This window comes from Antechinus flavipes, chromosome X (assembly GCF_016432865.1).
Source record: "Antechinus flavipes isolate AdamAnt ecotype Samford, QLD, Australia chromosome X, AdamAnt_v2, whole genome shotgun sequence".
In the NCBI taxonomy this organism is placed as follows: Eukaryota; Metazoa; Chordata; class Mammalia; order Dasyuromorphia; family Dasyuridae; genus Antechinus; species Antechinus flavipes.
Genome location: NC_067404.1, coordinates 13376401 through 13395353, shown reverse-complemented (window position 1 = coordinate 13395353; position 18953 = coordinate 13376401). Strand labels below are relative to the sequence as shown.

At 40.0% G+C, this 18953-nt stretch overlaps 1 protein-coding gene across 1 annotated transcript; it reads right to left on the bottom strand.

Annotated features, from left to right (window-relative positions):
* Positions 1-1454: 1454 nt before the first annotated feature.
* Positions 1455-9607, bottom strand: LOC127542904 (structural maintenance of chromosomes protein 6-like). Its single transcript, XM_051968808.1, has 2 exons — positions 5156-9607; positions 1455-4215 (listed from the first exon to the last, which is right to left on the bottom strand). Exon 1 carries the CDS (start codon positions 9251-9253, stop codon positions 6023-6025), a length of 3231 nt encoding a protein of 1076 aa, XP_051824768.1. The 5' UTR covers positions 9254-9607; the 3' UTR covers positions 1455-4215; positions 5156-6022.
* Positions 9608-18953: the final 9346 nt, after the last annotated feature.

Genomic DNA, 18953 nt, shown 5'->3' with positions numbered 1-18953 from the left:
CTCTTTAGCAATATTAATCTCTTTAACAGATGAATGAGATTATAACTGTTGAACTGTTCAGCTTTTATGATATTGAGGGAAGAATGGGATTATGATTTTTTTGTGTGATAGTAGCCACAGGAAATTTGTTCTCTGAGTTTAAATCCCTTGACATAACCCCTGTTGTTCAGTCCTTTTTCAATTGTGTCTGATTCTTTGTGACCTCTTTGGGGGCTTACTTGGCAAAAATACTCGTTTGTCATTACCTTCTCCAGCTCATTTTACAGATGAAGAAACTGAAGTAAATAGCAAAGTGACTTGCCAGGGGTCATTACAGCTACTAAGTGTCTGAGGCTAAATTTGAGCTCAGGTCTTCTTGGCTCCAGGACTGATGCTCTATTCGTTGTGCCACCCAACTGCCTTTTATTGACCCTGAGATTTGCTCAAATTGATCCCTCTGACAATGAGACACTGGGAAAAAGTTGGTCCCCAATCTGGCCCCTCCCCCTCCCGAAAGGAATTCTATGAAGCTCTAGATGAGCTAGGTAATTAGATCAACAAGGAGTAGAATTCTTTTAATTCCCTTTGACACCATAGTCAAGCTTTCTGCTTCTGTAGTTATGCTTTCCCCAATATAAGAATCTTGGAATTTAACAAGCCCAAATAGGGGAAATATTGTGGAAAATGCATTTTTTATTGTTTGGAATTTTCACTTCTTTTTGTTAGAAATTTTTATTTTTTAACTTCTTTATTATTGTTTGGAAAACTAAATTACTTTATTGTTTAAATCTAACTTTATGTGACTACAGGTTGTTTGAACCCAGAGAGTCATCTCGATCTCAGTAACTATCTTCAACTACTTGAGATGACTACAAGGAATTTTGGGTTTCCTCAGGTTCTGAATCCATGAAAACCTTTATATTGTAGGTTAACAAGCCAGGTCTTGTTTTGGGTTCACTTATTTTGAGTAGATCCACTGGAGCTTGTGTCCAAGCATTGTCCAATGACTCTCAGAAGAATACTTTGGAGTATATTTCCCCTCCCGTGGAGTCAAGCCTTCCCATTTTAATGGACCCATGTCCCTCTTCTCCTAAACTTGGTGTCACCCCCCCCCACATGAGTTTTATTCTAATATGTAGATCATATTCCCTTCCCCCTCCTCTCCTGCTTTTCTCTACTCAACAAAACTTGAATATTGAACTGGCTCCCCTTGTAATGACATTAATCCATAGCAATCAAACTCACTGAGAGGCTTGTTTTCCCCAACATCTCTGACTGGCCCATGGGTCTTTTGTTAAACATAAATCTGGTACCCAGACAAGGACTTTCCCTTTTGACAATCATACCTCTAGTATAAGGATCACTTGGGAGCTCTTTCTGCTCCAATGGAATGCACAGTGCAGGGCCACAAGCTATTTACCATGAGAATTACTAACCAATGTGACGGTAACATGAATTAGACTTACACTTTCAGATGCTGACAATCAACATTTATTTATTCATTAGTAGCATGCATTCACATATATAGATATATATTTAATTTTCAGTTTCAAATTTTCCCCCTCCCTAACCCACTGATAATGGCAAGAAACACGATATCCATTATACATATAAAGTCATGCAAAACATTATTTCCACATTAACTCTGTTGCAAAAAAAATTAAAAGCAAGAAAAATAAAGTGAAAAAATACATTTCAATCTTCCCTCAGAGTTCATCAATTCTCTCTCTGGAGGTGGACAGAATTTTTTCATGAGTCCTTTGGAATTGTTATGGATCATTGTATTGATCAGAGTAGCTAAATGTTTCACAGTTGATTATCATTACAATATTGCTGTTACCACATACAATATTCTTCTTAGTTCATCAGTTCATGAGTCTTCCAAGGTCTTTCTGAAAGCATCCTACTTATTTTTCATAACACAACAGTTTTGCATTACATTGTTATGTATCACAACCTGTTCAGCCATTACCCGAATGATGAGTATCTACTCAGTTTCCAATTCTTTTGCCACCAAAAAAGAGCTGCTATAAATCTTTTTTGTACAAACAGGTACCTTTCTTTTTCTGTGATCTAGTAACAGTATTGTTGGGTCAAAGGGTATGTACAGTTAGACAACAATTTGGACATAGCTCTGTCAGATTAGTTGAATTAGTTCACAGTTGTAATAAGTGTCCCTATTTTCCCACATCCCCTCCAGCAAGTGTCATCTTTCTTTTGTCATGTTATCCGATCTGATAGGTTTGATGTAGAATCTGAGTTTCTTTAATTTCCATTTTTAAAAATTATTAGCGAGTTAGAGAATTCTTTCATATGACTATTAATACTTTTGATTTCCTCTTCTCAAAATTGCCCGTTCATATCCTTTGACCACTCATCAATCGGGGAATGGGTTTTATTTTTACATTTGACTCGGGTTTGTATGTTTGAGAAATGAGATCCTTATCAAAGAAATTTTTTGAAAAAAAAAATCCCCCAGTTTTCTGTTTTCCTTCTAATTTTAACCACATTGGTTTTGTTTCTGCAAAAACTTTTTAAATTAATGTAATCAAAATGATCTATTTTGCCTAATGTGATCATTTCTAGCTCTTTTTTGATTATGAACTTTTCCCTTAACCATAAAACTGCAGGTAATTTTTTCTATGCTTCCCTAACGTGCTTATGATATCACCATTTTTGTCTAAATCATTTTGAACTTATCTTGGTATAAATTGTGAGATGTTAGTCTATGACTAGTTTCTATTACACTATTTCTCAGTATTTTATACACCCAGAAGATTTATTAAATACTGAGTTATTATCCCAATTGCTTGGGTCTTTGGGTTTGTCAAACACCAGGTCACTGTGGTTTATATTAAATATTACAAAATAAAACATTAACCCCATTAGGAACAAATCACCAACCTCATTTCCTAGTGCTTACCAATAAGTTTATCTTGTACTGATACTCAAAAACTTGGTTCCTTCTCTTCTAGCAAGCTGGCAAATCAACATCAGTTAATTGGCACTGTCTTCAAGTGAATGTGGGTGGGGGTCCTGGGAAGGAGAACTGAATCTCAAGTATGGGGAACACAGGTACCAGGCTCCATCTCCATCCAAGAGCAGGCTGAAGGCTAGGACCTCCAATAGATTTCTTTTAGTTTTAGCAAAAGGCATGAACTAGTTATGCCCAAATTCTTATTAGAAGCTGGTAACCTAATATGTTTACTAATTCATTTGACAGATAGCTGAATACAGAAGTTGAAGGTGAGTTTCTTTACCAAATTTTCCTGTTGGTGTTTTGTCCTATATGGAGGGAAGTCACACATATTTATCAATTATTTATGAACACAAACATGTTATTTACCAACCTCTACAATAATATTCTAATCTTAATATTTAAAGAGAAGTTACAAAAAACAAACATATAAACACTTCATCACAAAATAGAGACCTATTAAAAATGGAATCAGTTAAATATCAAGGCAACAAATGTATTCTCACTACATTCACCCTTTGGCTGCTGATTATCCCTGCAGTCATCTAGGATAGTCTATGCAAAGTAGTATAATTATCACTAACTGATTGTGATTCCCAACACTCAATGTTTTCATTGCTTAGGGTGAGAACATATAGTACACAGAAGCATCAATATTACACATAGCATTAATACATTTTAAAATATGTTTAAAGTATTAGGACAATAGATCTTTCGATTTGTCCCATGTTCTCTCATGGCAAGTCCTCTGCAGACCAAGCCAAGAACGAATAGAAGAGAACACATCTTAATAATATCCCACTCAAACCAATACCCTGCAATTTTCAGTCTGGTAATCACTATCATGTCCATCATATCTTTCTTTAGGCCAGTTGTGGCTAAAGTCTTTGATTGCCTGCACCACCTCTCGATGAGATTTCAATGATCACGGTGACATCTTGGTGAGGATTTCTTGTGCCTCAGGCAAATCTAAAGTGTGTAACCCCTCTTTTTTCAATGGGGTATCTAAGAAGGTGGCAGTCCCCACTCTCATGCTGGCAGTAATTCGTATCCTTATGTATTCTGTTTGTCACAACTGTGATTTACAGGAACTGTTGGATAGTAAATAAGTAACCAAAGAATGAAGCCATTCTTGGTTGCAAGGGGCTGCAAAAAGGTACTGAGGTGATACGTAGGAAAGAATGTGCAATGAAATAAGCAACGATGAGCAGCAATAGGGTCACGAAGGCACCAATGATGAAATCACAGCACTTGAACATCTGTTAAAAAGAAAAAGAAATTTGTATGGAATCAGTGCATATAACTTGTCTTCAAATAATTAACCAGGTCCACCAGTGACCAGACCATATATATTCCACTTCCCCACCCTAATGGTGTCCACTATAATTAGCTGCTGGATAGGGGCTTTTCCTCCACCATGTTCTGTCTCTATTTTCAATTAGCTCACTGCTTTCTAATGACTGATTTCTAGTCAGTAACATTTGCATATAAAGGGATTTTTAAAAAGATTTTACTGACTAGATTATTAAGTATCATTCTATCATCCCTATAACCTATGAATTATAAATTAGGTGGGTGCTCTATATAATGGCCTGGGGGCTGGGAAATGGGTTTTAAAGAAATTTGAAAATCCAACATCTTTCTGTATTTCCATTTTCTCTTTTCAGGACTTTAATTTTTTTCTGAGGACTATCTATCTGAGAAATAGATACCCACCCCCACCTGAAGATCATCCTTAAGAATTTAAGAAAAAATTGATCTTCCTGTATCATTTTGGGGGCAACTGCCCATTCTCTAGTAGTTAATCCTTTCTGTGACCCCCCAATTCAATACCTTGTGCTTATCATGTCCCCTGTGGCATTTATATAATACTGTCCCAAACAGGTACCTTGGTCCATGTTATCTAGGTTTCTCTGCACAAAATATGGAAGAATACTGGATTCTACATTTAAACAATTTTAAGTTTCTGAGCCATGCCAAAGTAAGCATTGGGCCAGATAAGGTATAAAAACCCTAGTTTTTATATATATGTATATGTGTGTGTATGTATGTATGATGTGTGTGGGGGTGTGTGTGTGTGTGTGTGTGTGTGTGTGTGTGTGTGTGTGTGTGGTGTGGGGTGTTGTGTATTATCTTTTAGGCAAAACAAACATCAACCCAACTAGGAACAAAATACCAACCTGATTTTTTAGGACTTACCAATAAGCATGACTCCAATCGCTTGTGAATGATGTCTCCAAAATGGTGGTTGGCTGGCAAGTCTAGAAATCCTTGTCAGTCGATCAGCAATGTCTTCAAGCAAACACGATGTGAGAATGGAGTCACAAGTACAAGGAACACAGGAGCGAGGGTTAATCTTAACCCGAAAGCAGGGTGAAGACTGGAGCCAGGCAGTTTGGGGCATTAGCTAATTACACCCAAGTTCTAATTGGTGACTAAACAAATTTACCAAATAACTTCATTGATCACTGATAACAAAAGTTAATGGTGATATTTTTTACAAGTTTTTCCACTGGTTGGTGGTCATATATGGATATTCCATATGTTTATCAGTTGTCTATCAACACACACACATACACACACACACACACACACAATTTACCAATTTACAATATACATATATTTATCTTAACACTGAAAAACAAGCATCAAAATACTTTAACACAAACAGTGACCTAATAAAAAAGAGTCACTTATATCACAGAAAACAATTTTACTCTCATTACTAGTGTTTCCTGCCCAGGTGTCTAGTTTTTTTTCTTTCAGTCCCCAGATGCTGCTATGGTACAAGGCCAAGACCCCATCCCAATTGTCCAAAGAATTCTTTTTCTTAGATTTCCAGGTCAGAATTCAGTCTGCTGTGTTTTCCAGTTCTTTGTAGGGGAGGTCTGATGGGGAAATCATACTGTACTCTTTCCTGTCACTTTGCTTTTCTGAAACACTTTTAACTATTAAATACATTTTTCAAAGTAGTGAGATTTTTAAACACAACACTGCAAACACTTTAAGAAAAATAAAACAAAGTACCACACTGTGTAGATAGCACAATCACATGAAAATAAGAATTCAATCTTGGTTTGGATTGGCTGATTCCAAAGGCAGGGGTTGCTCATCATTTTCAAGATCTGGCATTTCGAGTATTTCAACAAGTGGACTTTGAGGAAGAGCGGTCATGAACTGGGAACTGAGCAGGATGACTTGGTGGTTTTGGTAGAAATGTGATACCCAGAGGATCATGTCCATGGCAATTTTTCTACTTTTCCTGTCCATGTAGATATCAATGGTATCCAGGCATCTGAAGGGAGATTCTGTGACAGACCATAAAGTAAGAATGAATAAAAAGTTGGTGAAAGAGGTTCCATTTGCTGATAAGATTCCCATGTCACCATAAGCAGCATTTCCAGGTTGGACTGTTATAGAGAGAGTCTCATTCTTGTGATTAAAGCGCATCTCTCCACAGAAGGACCACTGAGACAGTAAGTTGTCAAAGAACAACTTGCATTGTAAAGAAAGACTTTTTCTGCTTTTCTGGTATGTTTCATATCTCTGTTCCAGTATTTCATCCAGTGTTTCAATAAAGCTTTTCAAATTATTCATCTTGCCATTGAGATCCAGATATTTTTCTTTTGCAATCTGGTACTGCTTTGTTATGTCTTCTCGTTTTTTGTTAGTGTAGTTTTCTGATTGTATCCTCTGGGTTAATAAATCAATTTCTCTGTCAAGAACATCAGAGGTTCTTGTAACTTCTATGCGTTCAGGGCAAATGTAATTAGCCTGAGCAATCTCCCTCTCAAGTTCTTTCTCTTTCATTGCCAGCTCATTTTTTACTAGCTGGAGAGAATCTATATGTTGCCTGAGCCTGTTTTGATAATGCAACACAGATTGGTGCTGAGCAGTCACTTCTAAGCCAGTTTGGTTTCGTTCTTCCATGAGGGATTCTACTAATTCTGAAACTTGATTACATTTTATTCTAAATTCCTCATGTCTCTGTTCAGCATCTATTTTTGGTTGCTTTAAATTCTCCATGGTTTCTCTTCGAGTTTCTATCTTTTTCTCAACTTCTTTCATCTCTTCTTTAATTTCTTCAGCTTCATCTTCCAGGACCGAGAGATCTACTGACTGGTTTTCTTCTTCATCTTCAAGATCTCTTATTTCTGAAGAGAGATTGATTACATTACCTTTTATTTCTCTTAAATGGCGATAATGACTGTCAATTATTTCTCGATTCTTCCTGATATCATCTTGAAGTGCACACACTTGTTCTTGAAATTCTGACAACTTTGCCATCTTATTTTCCACTTCTTTCTCCAAAATGCTGATTTCTCCTTCCATATCACCTAAGTAAATAGGTCTCAATTCTTCAGAGGTGTAAAAGCGTCCCTCAAAAACATGGTCACCACAAACAGTCAGAATTCTGTTACAGTTCTTGGGGCGTCCCTGCGCATACATAGTAGGAAAATTCTCACTTTTAATTAGCAGGACTGATTCTATGTTTCTCAAGTCAATCAAAGTATTGGCCACCACAGCTTCTTCAATTTCTAAAGCTGAGAGAACCGATGGATACTCAGGGTGACAAGCTGCTCTCTCTGTTACATCATAAAACTCACACTGAAAGGATGACACAATTACCTGTGGTCTATCAGAACAGGTTGTTGGATAAAACCTTTTCAGCAACTCCTGCAGGACTTGCTCATCTTTGGAGTTGTCACAGAAAAAATCAAGAAGAAGGCCTTTTAGGCAGGTCTCAATAGCCAAAGCATATTCAGGGAATCGGAGATTAATGCAAGCTCCTAGTGGACCTAATGGTTTGCGAGTAAAGTATCCTTGTTTGTAGGCCTCTTCTATGGCTCCCAGAAGGGCAGGAATCTGGGGTCCAAATCGTTTTAGGGGGTCATTTTTATAGTCTCTCAAATGCTTTAGATGTTCTTGATTCTCATTCAGTATTTCCTGCACAAATGTTTCTTCTTCTCTAATTCTAGAATGGTCTTCATCATCTTTTTCTATGGACTGATGAAGATATTTTATTTCTTGAACAAGAGAATCCTCTTGATTCTTAAAGTTACTTATCTGTTCCTTTAATGAGGAGATTTTTTTCTGTTTTTCTAATTCTGCTAGCTCCAGATTCTTTCTTAAGTCCACAATTTTGTCATGAAGCTGCTCTGAAATTTTGTCTAATTTGGCCAGTTCAGTCTGGGAATAATTATAGAAAGCTGTTGCTTGACGGTATGCCCTGTCTGTTCTCTTAGCAATTTCTTTTGCCTCACTGTATTTGGGCTCTAAGATAGCAGCTTCTTCATTTAACTTGACCACATTCTCATGAATGGCTATGTACCTCTGTAATGTTTCATTATACGTGACTCGGGAAACCTCCAGGTCATGATTTAATATGACAGTATGTTGATCTTCAACATTTATATCACTTATCATATTACTGATTGTTCTTTCGGTTTCTTTCACCAGTGCCCAAGTCTTCTCTTGCTTTAAGTTCTCTAATCTCTGATCCAAAGCACCCATCGTCTGAAAATGCTCTTCTATCTCTACACCCTGCCGGCGGAGCTCCTCAAGCTGCTCTGCTCCTTGTTCTATTTCTTGCTGGCTTCTGAGCTTTCTGGCCAAAATTTTAGCATAGCCTTCTCTCATCTGTTCAAGCTCAGTTGCTTCCATAAACAATTTGTATCTGTCATTTTCATTTCTGATCCTCATTATCTGCCTGCCCACCTTATGTGGTAAAATAGACACCGGATTATCCACCTGTATCTTAAAATGTTCAAGAATGGCCATAAGATCCTCTCTCTTAGAAGAAATCACGCTTCCTGAATGGTTTATTAGCTGATAACTTGTACTCCCATCCACACTGATGTGCTGGTACACAGTTATGGAGTCCCCGTAAAAGTCAGCTTTAAAAGCATCTTCCCCCCTGTTCCTTAATGTGATGGAGATGTTAGCTGACTCCTCTCCATCTTTCACAAACTCTTTCAAAGACGAGCCTAACGATTTTCCACCAAGACCAATTATGAGAGCTTTCAACAACGCATTTTTCCCACTGTGTCCCACCACAAAATTGACATTAGATCCGAATTTCACAGGTCCAAGCTTGGAATAGCCCATAAAGTTCTCCAGGTGGATACTTTCAATGATCCCAAGTTCCTGGGGCTCTGACCGATAAACAGAACTTCCATAAGACACACTCTCAGAGAAGCCTCTCTCCAGGCCCTCTTCTGAAGCCCCCTCTGGCCCTGGCCTTGCTTTTTTCTGATACGTAGCTGGGAGGAAATCGTCCTCTTTTCTCTTAGACATTTTGTCCACTACAGAAGAGCCTTTTCTGCCGCAGAGGAGCAAGCCTTCCCCGCGTCACTTCTACTGTTCCTTCTCCTCCCCAAGGCTGCCCAAAGCGCCGACGCACCCCCCCCCACACACTCTATTCGGCCCTATTCAGTCCGCTCAGATCCTCCAAGCCACGGCCAACCCCCGCTTTCTTTTCTAGTCCGGCAAAGCCAAGTTACGACCTACCTCAGAGGCCGACGGCGGCTCAAAGAGGCGCAGCTGCGATGAGTCCGAGAATGACAGTCCGAGAATGACAGAGTCCGACACGAGCGGCGGCCACTGGGGGCCCCGAACGCCAAGCCGCGGCGCAGGCGGCGGCAACTGGACCCCCGAACGCCAAGCCGCGACGCAGGCGGCGGCAACAGGGGGCCCCGAACGCCAAATCCGGGCAGAGGAGGCTGGCACCGAGGGGGCCGCTAACCCTAAGGTCCGGCACAGGTGGCGGGCACCAGGGAAACTGGAGGGGGGTGGCGCTAGCGCCAAGGTCCGACAGAGATAGCGGGAAAGGGGAGGCCGCGAACGCGGGGTCCGTCAGAGACGGCTGGGACTGGGGTGGGGGGGGGTGGGGGCAACGAACGCTAAGGTCCGGCGGAGGGAGCGGCAACAATAGTCAGCGTCCCTGGGACTCCGTACACACACACACACACACAAACACACACACCACACAGATGCTTTCCCTGTCACAATCAGGGAAATCTGAGTGCCTGTCTCCTACACCCTCTCTCGCGGCTGGATGTTCCTCACCGCTCAGCCCAAGCAGCTATCGGCAAGAGAACCAGCCCTCAATCTGACAGCAAAGCTACCACAAGCCTCTTCCTGCGCATGCGAAGGGACTGTGGACAAGTGGAGGGGTTGACGCATTGGCTAGCGCCGGCGCAGAAATCTCTCTTTGCGGCAACTCCGCCCCTCAGTTTGCCGCATAGTATTCCTTCTGCGACTGCGTAGAACCCGAAAAGGGGTGGGGGGTAGGTAAGGAGTATTTGAGGCGGCGACCCCGTCCCCCAGTAGACTTCTTGTGCGTCTGCGCAAATTTCAGATACGGGGAGGGAGGGAATCTTTTTAATATGTCTGCGCAACAGCCTTCTCCGCAGTGACCGCACCCTTAATCTACCGCAGTAGTCCTCCTGTTGCGCCTGCGCCAACCCCGAGCAAAGAGGAGGGATGACGCCTTTGAGTGCCCCCCCCAACCCACCCCCGCACTCTTCACCGCAACTCCCTCCCTCAGATTGCCGCAGTAGTACTTCTTATGCGCCTGCAATAGTTTAGGTGACAGAATATGTAAGGGCGCCTGCGCGAAAGCCTCTTCGCCATGACTCCGCCTTCAGTTGGCTGCTATAACGTTTCTTCTGGGCCTCTGCGAAATTCGGGAGGGGGTGTGAGCCCGAGGCTTATTGTGCGTCTGCGCCCCAACCCCTCCCTCCTATGCGGCTCAGGCCCTGCAGTACCTTTCTTTCTGCCCCTATGCTGAGGCCATGAGAGACCCATGGATGAAGAAAATTTTGGGTTTCCTCTGTTAGCCTCTTTTATTGCCGACTTGTTCTCTCCTGCCCAATACCTCCCCCTCCTCCCCCAGCTTTAGTAGTGTGGCCTCGAAGGGGCCAAAAGATACCCAGGAGACCCTGAGGAAATGGTACATCTAGTGGCCCTGTGTCTGTCCCTTGGGCCCCAGTTGCTCTCTCCCTTCTGCCCCTTGTCAGCTCCCATGGGTTCTCTGATCGTCCCAAATCCCCACCTCCAGACTTTCTGCACTCTGTTGAGCCCCTCCAGTCCTTCCTGTCTGCCAGTCTCTGGGTCTGTCCCTGTCTCTCTCTGCCAGTCTGTCTACAAAAGACTGGCATCTCCAAGAGAATGTCCCATTGGCCTCTCGGGCTCCCTCCTTATCTTTTTCCTACCCCGTCCCCCATTTTCCTCTCTCTGTTGGGGGCACCTCCTCTCTCCAGGCACTAGATTTCCTCACCCTCAAATCATCCTTGAGCTCTCCTGCGCCCAAATCTCTGCCTCTTCCTGGTGCCAGTCTCCCATCTCTCACACATTCCCTTCTCTCTCTCCATGCCGAGCTTCCTCATCAGGTGGGGGCCAGAAGCATGGCCTCATGATGGGGGTGATGAGGCAATCTTCCTGGACCCCTTCTTTGCCCTCATCCAGCCACTCTGGCCCACTGGCAGCCTAAGAAGCTTCACTCCCTCTCTCCCTCCCCTCCAATGGACAAGGTTCTGTTGGACTCTGAGAGCCCTTCATAGGCTCAATTGGGCCTCCCTTTCCAGCTGGCTCCCTAGCCCAGCCTCCCCTGCACACAGTCCATGCTCCAACCAGGCTGGCCTACTTTTCCATCCCTATGTGGTACATTCCATGTCCCCCCATCTCTACCTCCCCACATGCTGTCCCTTGGGCCTGGAAGCCTCTTCCTATCTCTTGCAACCCCCAACTTCCTTTAAGGCTCAGCTGAAGGACCATCTTCTTCAAGAATCCCCCCACCTGGCTGTGCTGCCTCCCACATCATCTCCTAAAGGACTTTTCATATGTATATGCAATCTTGCACTTAAGGCATCCAGGACCTCTTCAGTAAAATTCAAAGGACTTGATGAGGGCAGGATTATCTCCTTTTCACCCTTGTACCTACAGTGTCCAGCACCTGGTCTGGGAAACAGCACTTCAGTGATGCTCATGTGCAGGATGACAGTAAGCAACTGGAGGCACTCTACCCAGCCCCCACCCCTCTAGCCATAGTTCTCATTGCAGCCTTGGGCTCATTGGACAAGATTTTGAAACCCAGGTCACATTTTTACTATCTATCTGACTTTGGGAAGTCCTTATGCTCTCTGCACCTCATTTTTCACCTGGGAAATACCAAATAGTACAAAGGAAGAACAGTTATTTTAGGTAAGCATTTATTATCTATGGGAATCTCTCCCACTGTTAGTGTCTCCATCGCTAAAGTTTGTAAACACAGTTCAGGCTATTTGGTTATCTAGTCAATCTTTTTGTCCAAAAAAAGATACTGGCCAAAAGATAATTCCTTCTCTCCGAACCTCCAAACAATTGGGTTCAAAATCCCCCTTCTGTCTTATCTTGGGCTTGTCAAAAAGGCTCCATAAGGACTCATGAGCCAGGAGGGTTGGCCATCAAACAGATATTTAGGGCTGTTGGAGAGAGCCATGGTCTTCTCCTGTGATCATGCTGAATGTATTGGTTAGCATTTCTTTTTCATTGGAAACCAAAAATCTTTTTACTTTTTAGAGGTAAATGTGTTTCTGTGATTATGTGTGTGGTGGTAGTAATTGCTGTGTGTGGCTTCCTATTCTGCTGTCCAAGTCTCTCAAAACTTTGAAATTTCCCAATTATGTTCTCTGGCATAATGGAGTGGGGAAAAACGTGGACCCGAAAACTTAGAAAACAAGGATTCAAAGACCAGCTCTGACGTTTATTAGCTGAGGAAGGTTTGGGCAGTGCCCTTCCTCTTTGAGCCTCATTTTCCTCAATGTAAGATAGGAATGATTCCATCCACTCTGTTCACTTCTCATGACTGTTGTGAGGCTCAAGGTGATGGATTTATAGAGTGCTTCAAGGCTTAAAAAACTCTTTAGTACAGAATGAGGAATCTGTGACTCAATAACAGATTATGTGATAAAAGCATAAAAATTTTAGTGGACACAAAATTCACAATGAGATATCTAGGGGACAAGGCAGCCAAAAAAAATTTTTGTTCTAGTCCATTCTAATAGCAGTATAGTGTCCATAATATAAAATCCAGCATACCCTTTGATCCAGCAGTGTTTCTACTGGGCTTATACCCCCAAGAAATACTAAAGAAGGGAAGGGACCTGTATGTGCCAAAATGTTTGTGGCAGCCCTGTTTGTAGTGGCTAGAAACTGGAAAATGAATGGATGCCCATCAATTGGAGAATGGTTGGGTAAATTGTGGTATATGAACGTTATGGAATATTATTATTCTGTAAGAAATGACCAGCAGGATGAATACAGAGAGGCCTGGAGAGACATGAACTGATGCTGAGTGAAATGAGCAGAACCAGGAGATCATTATACACTTCGACAACGATATTGTATGAGGATGTATTCTGATGGAAGTGGATCTCTTCGATAAAGAGAGCTAATTCAGTTTCAACTGATCAAGGATGGACAGAAGCAGCTACACCCAAAGAAAGAACACTGGGAAATGAATATAAACTGCTTGCATCTTTGTTTTTCTCCCGGGGTTATTTCTATCTTCTGAATCCAATTCTCCCTGTGCAACAAGAAAACTATTCGGTTCTGCATATATATATATATATATATATATATATATATATATATATATATATATATATATATATATATATATATATATTATATATATATATTGTATCTAGGATATACTGCAACATATTTAACACATATAGGATTGCTTGACATCTGGGGAGGGGGTGGAGGGAGGGAGGGGAAAAATCGGAACAGAAGGGAGTGCAAGGGATAATGTTGTAAAAAATTACCCTGGCATGGGTTCTGCCAATAAAAAGTTATTTAAAAAAATAAAATAAAATCCAGCATAATAAATTATGTTTTGTGACACTATATGGAGTCTTATAACAATGTGGGGATCATGAAATTATGATTTATTATCATTAAATGTTTGATTTGTATACCTATTTTATATACTTATATACCCAGGGTCACATAAAAATTTTTCAGGCAAAAAGGGGTTGCAAATTGTTGGAAACAAAATTCTGAACCCCCAAAAGGTCACAATGAATGAACAGACTCAGGAAGAGTAAAGCAGTTTAAACTTTTAATACACTCTTGCAGAATCAAGTGTGAAAATTCCATATGAGTTCATACAGAAGGGAAAATAAGTTTTTACACTCTAAAGTTAGTCCTACTTGTCCCTTCAGAGTTTTGGTTGGCCTAAGCCTTTCCTGTTTACAGCCTTCCTCATCCTTCCCTTACATGTTGTTCCTAGACATGTTCCCCTTCCCTGGTCATATATCCCATGTTCAAAGATGGTGATTAACCCTGCCCTCAGGTGTATGAGCTTCATTAAGCATGCATGCTTGCAAGAAACTTGCGTTCTGTCCTTGACCCCAGCCAGTTTTAGCCAGCTTTTGGCCTGGATCCCCTTATCAGAAACTTTGTGGTTTAGCTAGCTTCTTAACTCACAAGGTGATTGATTGGAGATGTCTTAACAGGATATTTCATGCTTCCTTCTTGTCCTTCTTTGTGATGTTTGTAGAAACCTATCAACATTTCTTATAGGAGTGGAAAAAGTTTAGAAGCCCTGATAGAAAATGCCCTAACCCCACCCCTATACCTTCCATGTTAGGTTTAGAAATACATACTGAGGGAAATACCTATAAATACTGAAATGTTGAAGGAGGGAAAGTAGTTGTAGAGAGAGGGAACTTTGGAGAAGTATACTTGAAACAAGATGTTAACTCAGTGGACTTGATAGGACAATGGTTATCTAGTTTAGTATGTGAGTTCTCTAGTTCAGTATGATTGATTTAATAATCTTACAACAAATAATGGTTCCGTAGTGATATAATGATTGGTTTATACTCATTATACTGTAATGATGTAATTGTAATAGAGTATATAAACTGGGGACAAACTCAGTCAGAGACAGACTTCAAGACAGAGAACCTCGTGGTGGCTGTCCTGTCTCCTTCACTTCTCCACTGAGACAAGAGAGATTCCATCTTGGATCAGCCTCTGGTGGCTCTCCTGCCTCCTGCATTTCCTCTACTGAAATTAAGACCCATTCCGGAGGGCCTCCAGAAAACTAGCTCAGCCCCAGGCAAAGGAGACAGACTGTGAAGGAGATAATAAAGACTTTGGACTTTATCCCTGACTATTCTTGTGATGATTATTCTGCTGAAATCAAGGCTGATCCCAAGACCTCCAGAAAACTAACCAGAACATTACAGAGGCTGGAGGTTTCTCTTTCAATCTCTTCCAAGTCACAAGCAGAATGAAGAAGGGGATATTCCTATTCCTATATTCATACCTGAAAAACACAGTATCTGGGTCTGGACACTCCTTCTTAGTGCCCTATGGTTTATTCTCATGTTTCATAATTTATTCTTCTTTTCCCCCTATCATGGCCTATCTGGAAACTAAAGAGGTGCCCATCAATAAAAGAATGGTGAATAAACTATGGCATTTGAATGTAATAGAATACTCATGTATTTTAAGAATAGATGAAAGACATGGTTTCAGCAAAACATAACAAGGCATATATGAACTGATGAGTTAAGTGAGAAGAGTTGGGAGAATAATCCATATAATAACAACAGTATTAAAAAAAAACTTTGAATAATTTAGAATCAATACCATTGTATTCAGAACCAGTTCTGAAAGTCTACAGTAGAACCATGCAATGGACTCAAAGTGCGGATAATACCTGGAAATTTTCCCAACATGCATATTCCACTTACCTAAGAGGAAGAAGATGAGAAAATAAGATGAGAAAGTACCAGAAAAATTGCTTTGCAAAAAAACTTGTAGAAACTAGAGCTCTGCTAGAATCTGGCAGAATTAATTAAGGGCTTGTCTCTTAAATCTTTGCTATAGTTTGGTTTTTAGAAAAAGTGACTTTGCTGGCCAAGAAAGCAGAATAGAGGCAGCAATTTAGCCAAATTCTTACAACATTCCCCTCCAAACATTAAAGTAATGATTCAAATTAAATTCTAGAGTAGTAGAGTCAACAAAAGGTTTGGGTGAGACATTTTTCTAGCCTAAAACAACTTAGGAGTTCAGTAGGAGAGGTCTGTGACATTGGGATAGGGACCAGTCTGGAGTGAACAAGGTGGCACCAGTAGTGGGCCTTGCAGGAAGTAACAGTGGTGGCAGGAGCCTCGGGAGCTTCCAGCACAGAGATAGTGAGAGAATTGCACAACTAGTTAGAAAGAGATTACTGGAAATCCTTTACTGGAAATGGGTGTAGGACTTGGTGCTGTTTGGTAACTATTTCAAATAAGCATTTCTGGGCCACAATTTTACGGTGGAGAGGAGCACTTGTGGTTAGTCACAAGGGAGCAGGGGGCCTGGACACAATTCCAAGACAGAAAGAGTCACTAGGATTTATTGTCTGCAAGAGGAGAGGGTACTTGGTCACAGTTTCAGGACCAAGAGGTATGCTAGTACTTGCAGTATCAAGAGCAGGAGAACTTCCTGGATAATTACCAGAATCCAGACCAGGAGAACAGTGATCCTGTCTCTCCCAGGATCATAGCACCTTAGAAGAACCAAAATTTGAAGATCCCTAGAACTAACTGAAAATAGCAGCCCAAAGGCCTGAAGCTTGAGATAGTGTTTCCCTACTCCTATGTAAGAAAAGGCCAACATTAAATGAAGTTCAAAGTCAAAAAGTAGACTGAAAAAATGAGCAAATAACAATAATAATAAAAACTTGCCCCCAAAAGCTACTATAGTGGCAGAGAAGACCGAGACACAAACTCAGAAGACAATATAAAAACAGTGACAAAGTTTCAAAGAAAAATGTTAATTTAATACAAATCCAACAAGAGTAGATGGAAGAATTTAAAAAAATAAGAGTAGAAAAATAAAAATTGGGATAAGAAATAAGAATGATACAAGAAAAATATGAAAAGAGAATAAACAGCTTGGCAAAAGAGGCATAAAAAATAATGAAGTAAATAACATCTTAAAAAACACCCAGAATTTGTCTAAAAAACACACAGTAAAAAAAAAACCACAAAAAAATCACTGAAGAAAAGAACTTCCTTAACAAGTGGAATTAGCCAAATGGAAAAAGAGAAACAACCAGTCATTGAAGAAAATAATTACTTACAAATTATATTTGGGTAAATGGAAGGTAATGACCCCATAAGAACTCAAGAAACAATAAAACAAAGTCAAAAGAATGAAAAGATGGAAGAAAATGTAAAATAACTCACAGGAAAAAGCAAGTGACATAGAAAATATAGATCAAGGAGAGACAATTTAAAACGTATTGTATTACCAGAAAGTCAGGGTTTAATATTTTAACATTTTCCCCTCAAATGTTGAGTTCTAAATTCTATTCCCCCTTCCCTTCCAACTAATTGGAAAGGCAAGCAATTTGACATATTATACATATGCAGTGATGTAAAACATATTTCCATGTAAGTCATAATGTGAAAGAAAATAGAGACAAAAAAATACCATGAAAATAGAAAAAGGGTGCTTTAATCTATATTCTGACTACATCAGTTCTTTCTCTGGAGATGGAGATGGATAGCATTTTTCATCATAAATCTTTCAGAATTATTTTGGAACATTATATTGATGAGGATACCTAAAAGTCATATAGTTGTTACTATATACACTGTTCTTCTTATCTTGCTCACTTCACCCTACATCAGTTCCTATAAGGCTTTCCAAGTTTTTTTCTGAAAGCCTCCTACTCATCATTTCTTATAACACAATAATATTCTATTACATTTGTAGCATACAAGTTGTGGCATATCCATAATTTGTTAGCCATTTCACAACTAATGGGTATCCCTTCAATTTCCAATTTTTTTGCCATCATAAAAAGAGCTGCTATAAATATTCATACATACATATATATATATATATATATATATATCCTTTTCCTTTTTGTGGGGGTCAGGATACAGATCTAATAGTGGTATTATTTGGTCCAAGGCTATGCATGATTTTATAAACCTTTAGGAATAGTTTCAAATTTCTTTTTTAGCTCACACAAAGAGAAAAGTGTTATGTGAATTGGGAAACACCCAAAAGATAATGGAGTTTCATTGGAATGGAACATCTAGTTAGATAATTAGGGAGTCTTATAAACTAAAGTTAAACACTTATCAATTTTAAAATAATTTTTAAAATTAGTGTCTTGAAATAAAAAATTTTAACGGTCAGTTATAGAAAACTCCTACTTTTTTCTGAGGCAAATGGGGTTAAGTGATTTGCTCAGGGTCACACAGCTAGGAAGTGTTGGTATCTGAGACCAGATTTGAACTCAGGTCCTCCTGACTTCAGGGCTGGTACTCTATCCACTGCACCACCTAGCTGTCCTGATTCCTGCTGTTTTTAATAGATTATGTCTAGCTTGAATTTTAAGAACTGTCTTGCTTCTTCTCAACAATAAAAGAGAAAATTATTTAAGGGAAGGGGAGAGAAGATCTGGAGGCCTCCTAAGAACTCTTAGAAAGACAAGCTGCAAAAGCTTTAGAAAAATCCCAAGAAATAGTTAGGGAAATATTCATTGAAAGAATCCATTGGTCATATTTGGAAAGAGAACCCCCAAGGAACATTGTTGGAAAATTCCAGAACTAAAATGTCAAGGAAAAATATGACAAGCTGCCAGACAAAAACAATTCAGATATCAAGGAGCAATAGTCAGGACTACTCAGCATCTGGCAGTTTCTAAAATACAGGATCGAAGAATACCCTATTCCAAAAGGCAAAGGACCTAAAGTTACAACCAAGAATTAACTACTCAGCAAGATTCAGCATCATCTTTTAGGGAAGGTAATGGAACTTCAATAAAGTAAGAGATTTACAATAATTTCTATTGAAAAAAATAGAACTAAATAGAAAATTTAATCTACAAACACAGGACTCAAGAGAAATATGGAAAGGCAAACAGGGGAAATAGATATTATTTAAAAGTTAAATTTTTATATCCCTAGATGAAAAAACAATATCTGTAACTCTT

Bases quoted from the DNA above. Each gene is read 5' to 3' on its own strand.
- LOC127542904 (XM_051968808.1), bottom strand. From the start codon at position 9,253: ATGTCTAAGAGAAAAGAGGACGATTTCCTCCCAGCTACGTATCAGAAA.